Source organism: Artemia sp. Qi Xiang Cuo, chromosome 13 (assembly GCF_049724085.1).
Source record: "Artemia sp. Qi Xiang Cuo chromosome 13, ASM4972408v1, whole genome shotgun sequence".
Classification (NCBI taxonomy): Eukaryota; Metazoa; Arthropoda; class Branchiopoda; order Anostraca; family Artemiidae; genus Artemia; species Artemia sp. Qi Xiang Cuo.
Genome location: NC_142806.1, coordinates 38929873 through 38943330, shown reverse-complemented (window position 1 = coordinate 38943330; position 13458 = coordinate 38929873). Strand labels below are relative to the sequence as shown.

The window sequence follows — 13458 nt, the reverse complement described above, 5'->3', positions numbered from 1 at the left end:
GGATGAAATATTTTTTTGCTGAAAATCTCAAAAAAATTGCTCTAATATCACTATTATTTTTCCTAATTAAATACAAAATTCAAATTACCTATAGTTTTATTACTGCATGGAGAATCTTCAAACCCTTCAGGTGGCTGGACCATCGAAACACCACTTTCTGGGGTTCTTATCTCTTCACTTAGAGGAGTAGGAACTACGTCTAAACAATCTGATAGAAAAACACTGTCACTCCCTGGGCTGGCTGATCTCAAGGAATCTAAACTTACTCCTGTAGCACTATGAGGGTCTAAAGTCAAAAGGTTATTATCTATTTCCTTTCGTTCAGAACTAACTTCACTATTTCGCTCTGAGCAGCTATCTCTTTTGAATTCAATGTTAGCTGGGAAAATGACGTTTTCTTCATTGTATTTTTCGTGAATCTGTTCCATATCAATGCTAGCACGGGGTAAAGACTTTGTGTCTGACCGACATGCCTTCTTCTTCTTTCTTTTTTTATCAGGTGTAGTTGAAGTAACAGGTTTTTCATCAGTTCCATAAATAGTCCAGTCTTCAATCCTAAACCCTTCATGCATTGCTGGACTCCGCACCATTCCTGGAGTATCGGGCGTCGACGGCATATAGCACAGTGTATCTTCTTCCGTGGCTTCTCGGTGCGGTATCTGCATTGGATCGGCAGTCTCACCTTCAATTTCTGTAACTTGTGAATAACAATGTCTCTCTGCTGACCTTCTTTTGGCTCCAGCATCAGGGCTTCTACTTCGCGATTTAGATTTTCGCCCCATGGAAATTTTAAGAATTTCCCTTTTGCTCTCACTTTCTGGGGTTCTTCGTTTGCCAAACAGTTTTCTAGATGAAAATTCATCGTCACTTGAAGAATCAACATAGTTTATAGATTTTAGCGAAGGAGATAAATCGCGCCGTTCAGATGATGGCGAAGAAACTGGAGGTAAATACAAAGCGAAACTATTTTTCATCTTCTTTGCGTCAAACAGTTCACATTCGGTTTCAGCCTCAACGGATTTAATTTTGAGCTTCGCTGCGGGACTTTTTGTTGGAACTTCAATTACATAATTCATAATTTCATCATTTTTGTCAAAATAGCGTGTATATCTTTTTTCACTTATTGTTTTTGTTTTACTATCGCGAGCTCTAATTATTCTAGCTGGTTCTGACAGTTCAGACACTTTTAGGTGCTCTTCAAGGCTAGGACTATTACAACGTTCATTCTTTGGCACATCAGCCGTCTTTACATTGTAAATAACATTTTCCATTAAACTATCGTTTGGGTTTTCGCTAATCGTCCGTTTTTCCTCTGCACATGTATCTTTACTCTGGTAACTTAAAACTCCAATGTCAGGAGACACTTTTCCCTCTGAATTACTCTTATTCATACCACTCTTACCTGATTCGGAAGTATTATCCCCAGAATTTTCTATACTGGAACAGCTTCGTGAGTTAATTCCACCTTGTATTTTGCTTTCCTTTAAGGAGCTGGTTTCTTCAAGGTTACACCCTAGGCTGTAGCTACCAGAGCTGCTGCTTTTCGCTTCTTCGTCGTCAGAAGAAACTCTAACTTCTTGGACAGGTGGAAGAGGATCTAAGCATGGACTAGTAACAGAGCCAACCCTTGAATGTGACGGGCTGGATATTGTTTCGTAAGATGCTTGAGTTTTCAACGTGCTATACTTTGAGGAACCACTCTCCTTATCAGGAAGTGCCGTTGCAAAAGAGTCAGTGGATACCGTTGTGCAAGATGTAGCAGACTCAAAGTTGCCAATAGCTGTTAGAAAGGATTCTGAATGACAATTAACCTTTTCTTTTTCATCACAGACTGAGGGTACAGATTCAGGGTCCGAATCTGTTTCTTTCTCCGTGACTGGACAATATGAGCTTTCAGACTCAACAGAAACGTTCCAATAATGCTTTGTTGTCACAATCAAGGACTTTTTAGACCTAATTGTGTCGAGTCGAGGACCATTTGGTGATGTTGTAAACAATTTGTCATTTAATTTAAACGACCTTGTAGAAGTAGGGGTCGACATAACAGTATATGAGTCTGATTCACCACTGGCCTGTAAGAAAGAACAATCACGAACCATACAAAATAGAAAGTATGGAATTTATTATAGGACTAGCCTTTAAGAATCATCAAGATAGAACAGATAAAATAGTTGAGACTGAAAAATAGATGTTGGAATTGTTTAATTTATGTAGCCATTTGATTCATTCAGTTCATTCAATTTGCGTTGAATATTACAACCAATAACATTGTTTTTAATCGCCTAATTAAGTGAAGGATTGAAGCACAGAAGCAAAAATAAAGGAGGCTTTATAGTATTTTAAGGCAGTAGAAACAAAATTAAAAAGTTAGGCAATGAAAAATAATGTTTTACATTGGAGAACGACTTAAACCTTTCTTAATCAGACGCACAAGGAGGAAAGTCTGCGAGCCTGTAAAAACTGTTTGTTAAAATGGAAAACATGAATATTTTCCTATTTCGTTTTACTTTTTAACTAGAAAAGAAAACAATCTATCTGGCTATTCGTTAGTCCTGTTGTTAAATTTACGTAAAGGGTCTCTGTCTCTAGAAAACCATTTCAGAAGAGGTGCCAATTTAATAAAAAAAAATGTATATGAATAAATATATATCTCGTGTCCTTTTCCCAAATATTCATGTTGAATTGTCTAGTAGCTGAATTATTAGTATTTTTTTATATTCTATAATTTTAATTTTTTCTAAGGTAACTCTCACGTTTTACAACATAAAATAACTAAGCAAGGAGCTGCAGAAACAGTGCTTTGTGCACCAACATGCGAAAACAAGGTACAAGCTTTGAGTAGATATAAGCTTCTATCGATTAAAGAATTCAAGGAATCATGGCATATTAATAATTTATGATCTATGCAAAAATGCCATTACTTTTAACTATTTTTATTTAATTCTATACCATTACTGTATTTTGTATTAATTGCCATTGGGCATCATAGACATGTAATAAAAATATATTTTATTCTCTCGTTTAAAAGAAGAGACTTCATTTCTTCAGAAAAAAAAAAGTTAAAAGAAGAAATTTGATTTGTAGTCCAGTAAATCTACGAAACTCTGGGACAAAATTGCAATATAAAAGATTTTTACACCGTCTTGTAGAAAAAAAATGCTGTACAACATATCAAAAGTCCTCAAAAATCCACTTGGCGGAACAGGTCAAAAACGGGGGGAAAGGGGGAAAATTGGAAAAATTCAGGGGCAGATTTATTGTGCGCTTGAATCTAAAGTCTGCTCTTTTTCTGCGCAGAGAATTCGAAAAAAAAAAGTTATTTTGTTTTATCGCTGGACATGGTTCGATTTTCCCCTTTAGCGAGGGAGGGGAAATGAGAAAATATAATAGAATATAATAAAATATAATGAGACTATATAATAGAAACATAAGACAAGACTAAATGAAGAAAATGAAATAAATCAGGTAACTTCGGTAATCACAACAAAACATAATTACGTTTTTGATTGAACTAAAAAGGATAAGATCAAGGATTTGTACTAAACATCGTCTTCTCCATCGTTACCAACAAAAACTTCTTTATTGGAACACACAATCCTTGGCAGTCTTTGCAAGCAAGTATTTTTTGTCAACTACAGCGTGAACTGTCACAGTTGGAACGGGTGGAGCTGCAATCACATCTACCAGATGAGGCGGATTAGGTCCGATGTCTCTCATGATCGGAATGAGGCGTCCGTCACGTAATCACCAACTCCAATCTTTCGGGTCGAGTTCTGACGCGGTATTACGCCATTCCATTACCTGATAGAAGACTTTATAAGAATGAAATTTCACAGCCGATGGAGTTGGTGGAAGTCTCTCTGGGTTCACAAAAGTTGATGTCTTTGAGCTGCTTAGTTTTTTTTTATGAAAACCCTGTACCTAGCTTTACTGAGACCCTCCCCTTTCTTAGCCTTGTAGAAACAAAGCAAAATATTTTCACTGGCTTGCTGGACTTCTTCCTTCGTAGAGCGCGGATTAAGTAATACTTCACAGTTAATCCTAAATTTTTCATGGCTTTTCAGGAATAGCAGGACAGCCTGCTTTACTACCCCAAACAAACGGGACGTCGTGTCGCAACCAAGAAAAGCATGGTCAACAGTAATAGAGTGACAAACCTGTTCCAGCGATCTTTTGATAAAGGTGATGTGCCAGTATTTATTTGACAGCGTTCTTGACTTGGTACTGGTTTCGAAGTAGAGATCCCTGGCTTCCGGAGGCTGGTGATGGAGGAGAAGGATCAATAAATCAGTGTTGTTTCCGACTACTGCGGTTACCCTTTCCTTGGCCGCATTAACACGCGTTAATGCAATCAGAACGCCCTCATCTCTCTCTGCATGAAGTAAAGCGAGGCCGGTTTGGACAAGCATCTTACCAAAAGCTCGAATAATGTTCTGCGTATTGTTGGGATTCCACAAAGAGTCCCCCTTCTTCCTTTGCAGCTTCATACTCAGTGTGAAATTGACGGTCAGACACTGGATATCTTTGGTTCATCTAACCTATTTGACATCTTTAGCAGACAGAAATGAGCTGTAAACATAAAAGACGACGGAAGCATTTGAATACTTCTGTGTCACGAATGAAACGTAACTGTTGCAAATCTGTTCAAAAGTGTTTCCTGTTTTCCATGGAATATGCTGGAGCGGCCATCCACCATCGATGACGTGTTTTTCAGGCTCTTTTGATTGGACGTTCACAGGCTCTGCTTTTCCTAATTTACAAATAGCTTTCACTAGCTCCACTTTATCTGGCTGTCACGGCAGGCATGACGATTCGAAAAGGACAGTAGGATAGCTGGAGAGTTCGAATCTGAGAGTTACTTCCATATCCCCTCAGGCTGTAGTTGCCGATGCTGCAAGATGTCGGAAAGAAGACCTGCGTCAGTTTGTATATCTTCACAGCAAGCTTCGGAAATGTAACCTTGATAGATCATCGTAATCACTTTGCTTTTGCGCTTGAAGATGTAGCGATCGGCAACGGCGTCGTCCATTGACTTCAGAATTTTCTTTTCTTATCCCCTTTGCTGCATCCGCGTTGACATCCTTTGCTGCTGTCATACCATTCAATATATTGCACAATTGAGTGCAGTTATCGCACGGACAGGAATGCACAAAACGCTACTAAAGCCTTTACGTCCTTTCTAATTCTTTCTATCCCAGCTGGTCCTGCGGAAACGTGCTGGTCAGGTGACACATACTCAACGCCGGTGAGTGACTGCATAAGGTCATTAATTCCAGCTCGCACTGGCATTGAGATTGTCCAGATCAACCTTTGCGTCTCACTCGTTTTATTTCCTCTCGTGAGTCCCATGCTTGTTTTCAGCGACCTCATAAGTACTTGCTCAATTATTAAGTCGGGAGAGAGCCCAGCCCAAAATCTATCGCTTCTTCGAAAGACAAACATCCCATCCCCGACGTCTTTATACAGCTTCTGGTTACTTTCTTTCAGCTCTTCTATTTGCTGAAGAAATATTCTCACCGATTTCGTATACAGGTTGTGGCCTGCAGCTGCAAAGTAAGGGAGTATCTCAGAGAGTGCTTGAAGATACTGCACCCAGTTTTCGGTCCGTTCTGCCCTGATTGCCTTCTTAAGCACTCCGAATGTTTCTGAATACTGAAGCCATATTTTTGCAGTCCCGTTGTTCTGCAGCGTGTCTTGAAACCCCATCGTTCGCGTTTGGATTCGAAGCACTACGTCTGCGTTTGATGCGTCTTCAAGGGTTACTTCCTCATTCAGTAGAGCTATACATATTGCCGAAGCTTTTGCAAAGTCTTGATGACTCGCATATATGTCATTTTTGCAGTCAAAACCATACGATTTGCAAATGAAAGTGATCTGCAATGTTGAATCTCTAAGCTCGTGCGCTCTCATGGCTCTTGAAACAGCCTTACCACTAAGGATAAGCTTAATGGTGTTACCGCCATAAAGGCATTCGAACACTTCTTGTATTCCTGTTTCCGTCATCAAGTGCCCGATCGCTCCAAGAAAGCTCATACGGCAATGCAGACCACCGATCATTGGAACTGCTACCTTGAGATGACTATCAGCATGCTCAGCATTGATGATGTTCACCGTTTTCACATACGAAGGTTGGTCGAAAGTAACAAGTGGTACCATTTCGTACTGGCGTGCTTTATCGGAGATAAAATGTAAGATCGTTTATACACAAGAAAGATCGGAAGGATTATAGCTGATCATAGGCAGAAAAACAATCGACGATGCGCCTTTGTATGATCCATAGTGAATTTCTTGCATAAATCCACCCCTTCCAACCTGTTTCGAGTCATGTATCCAACTTGCATGCTATACTAGGACAGTTCCGTCGATTTTGTAGTCGAAGGTGATGGTCGGTATGGGTTTGTACACAAGATAGTTCTCCTGTTGACTTCTGTTGTAGAAGAAGAAAGGCACTTGTCCAACATGCTAGAGAACTTCTAGGTTTACAACTACTCTTGGGATTATGATTAGAAATTTGGGTAGCCTTGGTGTGGCAATAGCTAGCATACCCATCCCATAGAAAATACCTTTTCCGCCGATAGTGCAAATATTGTGGTCGCCGTTGTCGCCAATGAACTGGATGAAAGTTTTAGAAGTCATCCCTGGAAATTCTGTACCGTAAGTTACTGCGGCAGAACGCTCGAATCGAAGCACTTCAGAGTGAGAAGTAGAAAAACCTGGCCTATTCAGCTGGTCGATGAGAAAATTTGAACCAGATTGCTGGTGTAGCTGGACTCCACGATATACTTGTAAAAGAGCGAGCAAAGATTGGGGACGGCAAGCCTGCATTATTGCTCGACCGATTGAACCTACCAGTATGTAGTGAAATTTCAGCAAACAGGAAAAGAGAAGCACCAGGGAATATGATATTAAACTCTCGTCAAAACGGTGTTAGAGGGTTTTAAAACCGAGTTGATAGACCTTTGTCTCCTCTCCAAATTCTGTAGAGCCGTCTGAATATCTTTTCCCTTTAGAGGATACCTTGATTTCCTCGTCTTTTTCCCTAGTAACTGGAAAAGGAGTGGAAATGCTAATGACAGAGCAATCAAAGTAATTAAGTAACATGATCATTCTTCTCGCGCAGGGAAGCCCCAGAAAACAAGTATTGCAGACTGCTGTATAGGATTTTTATTTACCCCCTCTTTTCCCCCTGTAAGTGGGGAAACGGGGGAATGACGTATTACACAGCAATAAAAAACGCATATTCGATCTTTTTGGACCCAAGAACATCAGGAATGCCATTCTCAGCATCAAAAACTACCAGTCGTAGATTTTCGAGTTTTCCCCTGGATTTTCCCCTTTCCTCCCGTTTTTCACCCTGTTCTGCCAAGGGGATTCTTGGGGATTTTTGGTATGTTGTACAGATTTTTTTTCTCTACAAAATGGTGTAAACATCATTTATATTGCAATTTTGTCCCAGATCGTCGATTTTTTCCGTAGATTTACTGGACAGTTGTGAGAAAAAAAGAGGGCAATAAAAGGAGTGTAGTAGAAAGCTAATATTCACTTACATGATGAGACAAGCAATGCGCATCTGTTTCAGAATTCCACTGCCTAGTTACTTCCATTTCACTAATAACAGCGCGCTGTTCACCAGGATCTTCACGAAAAGCTGGCTTCCATAAAACCGTTGTTTGTGACACCTCACCAGATATTGAATCGACAGATTTTTGTCTAGGAAGCTGAAGTATATTAGTTTCTTTTTTGTCTCCAACAAATTCAACTGGAGGAGATATTTCTGGCCCAACAAAAAGCTCAATTTCGCTATCATTTTCTGCTTCATCATCTGTAAATTCCAGTTTTTCTGGAGTACCACTCTTTTCCTATAATAAGAAATATGAAAAAGACTATTTTGAGATAGAAGTTATGATGACAGAAATTCCAAGTAGTTTGTAGAAACAAGAGACTTCCCTTATCATTTTTCAGAGCTAATTTTACACAAAAAAAATGAACATGACTAAAATGAATCAAAATTAACGAAGACTGGTAAAAATTTACTACACGAATAATTATGAACAACACTTAAGGCTATATTATAAGCTACTCTTTTTGAAGCCAAATGACAATGCCTCTAGAAAGATATTTTCAAATCTACATGGGCCCTATCGGACCGCAAAGGCCTGAAATTTAAACTAATATACAAAAACCAAAGATTTTTGAGATTTTGTATAGTATGCTGTTTATAATTATCCTTAAGTTTTGTTAACCCCCCCCCCTAAGAGCACTCATGCTACCTAAGAGAACTCATTTGCTCTTGTTATGCACTCTAGCACGCACAAAAGCATAAATTACCGTCCAAAATACATTATTACTTTTTTTTTAATTTCATAGGGGGACTATAGAAGGTTCTCCTTTTCAGCTGTTCTGCCAAAAATGTTGTAGTCGTAACATTGCTACAAAACTGTTTCTAATTGTGTCATTTTGTTGTGATAGAAGACTTTAGGTAAGCCAAATTGCTTCAAAATTTTTTCCGCAAAGAGCGCGTTAAACAAAAACCAGAAAAGGAAGACAAGGTTCCGGCACAGATACTTCGCCTCGGACGAGGAGTGGAAATTTTAGAGGAAAAATTGGATAATCAAAGTACAATGGAAATAGACTAATTCAAACAGCAGGTAAAACAAAATAAAAACAGGAAGATGGCAGTTTTTCTTGCAATTAACTGAGTATTCGAAATAATTTGGATAATGAAGACCCCCATTTAATTTGCCTTAGAATGCACGATTTTTGCATTATTTGCCTAACACTTACATGTATACACGTACCAACACACTGGAGGGGATACGCAAATGCCCCCTAGGATTTGATCAAAAGGAATACTCTTCCATAAAAATTGCAAAAATTGTGACAATATTTCATCAAGTGGCCAGTTTCATCATGTTTTTGAAGGGGCGACTTGGCCCTATAGTAACCAAACGTCTAAAAAAACGGAATTTTGATAGCAATAGATACATAACAAAAATTGGTGTTTTTGGCTAATTCGGAATATATAAAACCCATTAAGCTTGATGTTACCCATCAAAAGATAAGAACCAGCAAATATTCAACTGGTTTCAAAAAAGGGTGCGAAAACAACTCAAAAGTCAAGGAATCTTGATGAAAATCACACCATTAGATTCAAAGCACCAAAGAAACCTACCATAGAGGTTTCAAGCTTCCATCTGAAATATTGTGGAATATACCAGAAACAACACGGATGCGCGTTGTTTTTTTTTTTTTTTCAGGGGTGGTCATATCGAACGAATTGTTCTAGAAGATGATATTTGACAATTATTTACATATAGTATTTTTTATTGGGAAGTATACAGACATTTCTGGGGGGAGGGATTTTCTACAGGAAAATTTACGTGGGGCGGAAAGTTCCCGATGATAAGATTTCCAACTGAAATCATACGGGGGAACTTTACAGAATTCCTATAAGAAATTCTTTTTAATTGTCTCACTTTCTCATTGGCGACTCAATTTTACATGTTCCGAAGGAATTTTCCTGAGGAAATTTTCAACGGGGTCGGAACTGCCGGAAAGAACTTTCCGCGGGAGACATTCTCCAGAACGGAGGGGGGGGTCTGCTGTAGAAACTTTTGATAGGGAGAGGGGATTTCTGGCATGATTTGAAAAGCGATAAGGTTTTTTTTTCGAATGAAAGCAGGCTAAGAAAAAATTTCCAGGCGGAAATGTCTACAAGAAATTTCCTGGGGTATTTTACGTGGGAAGATATCTCCATGGAGGAATTTTTGGTGGGGAGGTGGTGGGTTTTTCATGAAAGGGGAAGGCGGATTTCCCGGCATTTTTTTAAAACAATCAAAAATTAAATTTTAAACAACATGTATTTTTTTAACTAAAAGTAAGGAGCAACACTAAAACATAAAAGGAACGCAAAATATTCCGTGTATGAAAAGAGCTGTTCCCTCCCCAATACCTCGGTCTTTACACTAAAGTTCAACTTTGTCTAAATTTAAAAACAATTGGTGAAACATAAGGGCTGTCTAATTAAATTAGAATCTTTTTAAAGTACTAAAAATAACTTTAGCGTGAAGAGCGAGGGTTTGAGGTGGGGATCGACCCCTTATATCACGAATAATTTTTTGTTTGTTTTAAGTTTTCATTTTGTTCCTTAATTTCAGTTAAAAAAAACTTGTTTTTCTTTTATTTAGTACTTAGCCTACACAAGGCGATGTTTAGTTCCAAAATTTAATTTGAAGCAAACTTGTTTGTGATTTTAAAGTCATGAGAAAGACCTTTGAAGGACTAAAAGGTAGGACGAGCAATACGCTTTGCAAAAAAAGAGTATCTTTAAGATACTCTTGAAGATACTTTTTAGAGTATCTTCAATCTAACTATCTTACGACCTCAACGGAAGGAACTGATTACTGTCTTATTCTTTTCCTCTTTAATTGTGCTATAATATTTTAGGAATCCGAGTTCGATTTTGTCAGTTATCTGTTACTCAAAGAACTTATTGATCTCGGCCTTCTTTGTTTTTCTCTAAGTTTATTAAAATATTTCTTCTTTGTCCTTTGTCCCAGAGTGGGAGCCTTTTGTTCAACCTACCAAAAGTAGATTAAAGGCCTTTTGTACTTTGGGCTTTACTGGAACCAACGAGATTATCTGATATCTGAGACTCACTACTTTCAACCAATATAGAAAAATATTTATTCCGTTTGTGCAGGTTGCTGCTAATCCACGCTGAAAATTCCTACACTTCTGAATAGTTTGTCATTTATATTTAGTCTCCTAAAATGAAGCAATACCATCCCAACCACTGTCAGTTGGTGCGTTAATAAAAAATTCTCATTAGAAGGTCAAATTTGATTCCTTACACGTTTTATTAGAATAGCTCCTTCTGAATACGCTTTAGTGAGTTTGCTTGATCTTTTTTCATTTTCGGAAATTGAGTCCAGTACAAGCTCTTCTGATCTTGTTCTTTCACCATTAAAGTCAAAATTATATACTTCCATGTAATAGATGTCGTTGGGCGACGCTCCAGAATTCACAGCTGATAAAGATTTTATCAATTTACGTGTTTTCAGTATTTCTAACATTGTTTGGGAACCACGGCTCTCCACATTAATCTGAAAATAAAATTGTGTTTAACTCTTGAAGATTAAAATAAAAGCTCTTGTAAATCAAAACTGTACAAAATGATCAGGGTGCGCAAAAATATGCTCTGCTGAAGCAGAAACAAAAGTTTCAGGAGTTTTTTTTTTTTAATTTGACATCTTTATGGTGTGGGTTGTGATGCTCAATAAATAGTTCCACACATCACTGGTGAGTTCAGCCGATGTAAAACTTTCCACAAAACCAAAGAATATTATACACTCCACTATCTAGAGTGCCGCAATTTTATCTTTCCCCGAATTTAGAAAGGCAACCCTATGTCTTAGCGATTCAAAACAAATTATAATATTATATCTAAGTAAGGTTTGTTTAATTTTCTCATTTGTTCATTTGCTTGAAATTTTCGAATCCAAAAATTGAGACTGTTCATTTTTTCATGCTTGTTTTAATTACTCTTTATTATTGTATCTATGAATTTAATTGGAGAGCTATTGCAAAATAAGATGCCCCTTAAGCACAATATTTGAGAATCATGACACTCAGGAAAACAATTTCTAAGAGCCCTATCAACCAATGAGATCACTAATATCTTTTCGGTAAAACTAGGTCGTATGAGTAGAAGTTAAGATATGTCTCAATATGAATTTGGTAATTTAGACATTGAGAGAACTGACTGATTCTTTCTTTTTATTAAACAAAATATATCTAGAAAAGGTTCCTCCAACAAACTTGTAAAATTTCGCTTTTATCAAACATGTTTAAACGGGCAAGAAACAAGAAACAGACTTAAGGACTCATCCAAATGCACTAAATGCCATCCACAGCATAAACCTACCCCAGAAACTATAAGAAAATATTGGACAGTAGATGTTTAAATACAATCAATAGATAATTTGATTTGTAAATTCAACACCTCTTAGACTTTTATTTCTGAAGTTCCAAGCTTCTAAAATCTTCTGTCCTCAATTGTTCTGCTACCCGTGGTTATCAAGGTTATCAAGATATCAAGATATCGTGGTTATCAAAACCCGTGGTATTCCTCTACTATGTTCAACGTCTACTAAACAAGTATGACATATATATAGTATTGTAGCCTTTGTAATATGTGCAGTTGATTTACTTCTTGCATATGGATTCACACTTAGGTTATCTTCGCTCACAGTCAATTTTACAAAAAATTCCATTTTCCATTTTTATATTCAAAAATATTATATTTGATACACGTTCCCAAATTAACAGTTGATAAAAAAATTAACTGTTACAACGAAAAAGTTACAAAGGGCCCCGTTACTCGGCTTCTATATACGGGGCAGGCTTCTATATATAGATCCTCACTGTCGCTTGTCTTCTAAACGCAGACAATTTGAGCCTTTTCTTGATGTCATGACGTCCAAATGTATTGTTGAGTTTCCAATGCAATAGTTATTTATATAATATAATGTCTGTTGGAAGGCCCAAAAAACTAAAGCTTGCAGTTGCAGTTACTATAAATGATGATTCTTTGGAACCAACACCTGAACTAACGTGTCAAAAATGAAAATGAAGAGCGAAGACACAACCGGTTAGAATACATGCGAAAACGACAATTAGAGCGTTTTAAAAATAAAAATAAAGAGCAAAGACACTCGCAGTTAGAAAACATACGACAACGAACAAGTGAGGGAGTCAAAAATGAAAATGAAGAGCAGCAACTCAATGAAAATCAACCAAGACAGCAAGAATCAAAACGTGTCAAAGTTGAAAATGATGGCGATGATGACTGGGTTTGGGATTTTGACATGGATAAGGTCATCAATGCCTACCATACCTTTGTTAAGAAAACAAAGGTTCGGCGATATGTATTTCATAATGACGAAAGATAAGCCGAGGTGTAACGAAGCAAACAAATTGATAATGATAGCGATGATGATTGAGTTTTGAATTTCGACGTAAGTAAGGTCATCAATAACTACCATACCTTTGAAAATCAAAAATATGGGCTGGATAAATCGTTGGAAGAAAAAGAAGTTTTGTCCCACCACCTGAAAATTAAAACAAACAAAGGTTCGACGATATGTCTTTTATAATGACAAAAGACAAGCCAAAGCAAAAGAAGATGTTTTTGTTCCACCATCTAAACAATTAAAAGAAACAAAGGTGGTCGTCAAAACCTTCCATACCTTGTAAAATCAAAAACTGGACTAGATAAATCGTTGGAAGAAAAAGAAGTTTTTGTCCCACCACCTGAACAGTTAATAGAAACAAAGGTTCGGCGACATATGTTTTATAATGACGAAAAGACAAGCCGAGACAAATGTAATTATACAACGGAACCACTTCTAATTTAAGGTCCATTTGGACTTCATGACATACCGAGAAGGCTCAAAA

General features: G+C 37.5%; 1 protein-coding gene across 6 annotated transcripts in view; it reads right to left on the bottom strand.

The window, feature by feature from the left end:
- Positions 1–13458, bottom strand: part of LOC148945260 (uncharacterized) — a 160596-nt gene that overhangs the window by 37246 nt on the left and 109892 nt on the right. For all 6 annotated transcript variants that reach the window (XM_089098763.1, XM_089098760.1, XM_089098764.1 and 3 more), the window contains 3 exons: positions 10854–11105; positions 7548–7859; positions 89–2072 (listed from right to left, as the gene is read on the bottom strand). In XM_089098763.1, the coding sequence (XP_088954889.1) occupies positions 89–2072; positions 7548–7859; positions 10854–11105 (2548 nt within the window). The remainder of the gene's footprint in view (positions 1–88; positions 2073–7547; positions 7860–10853; positions 11106–13458) is intronic.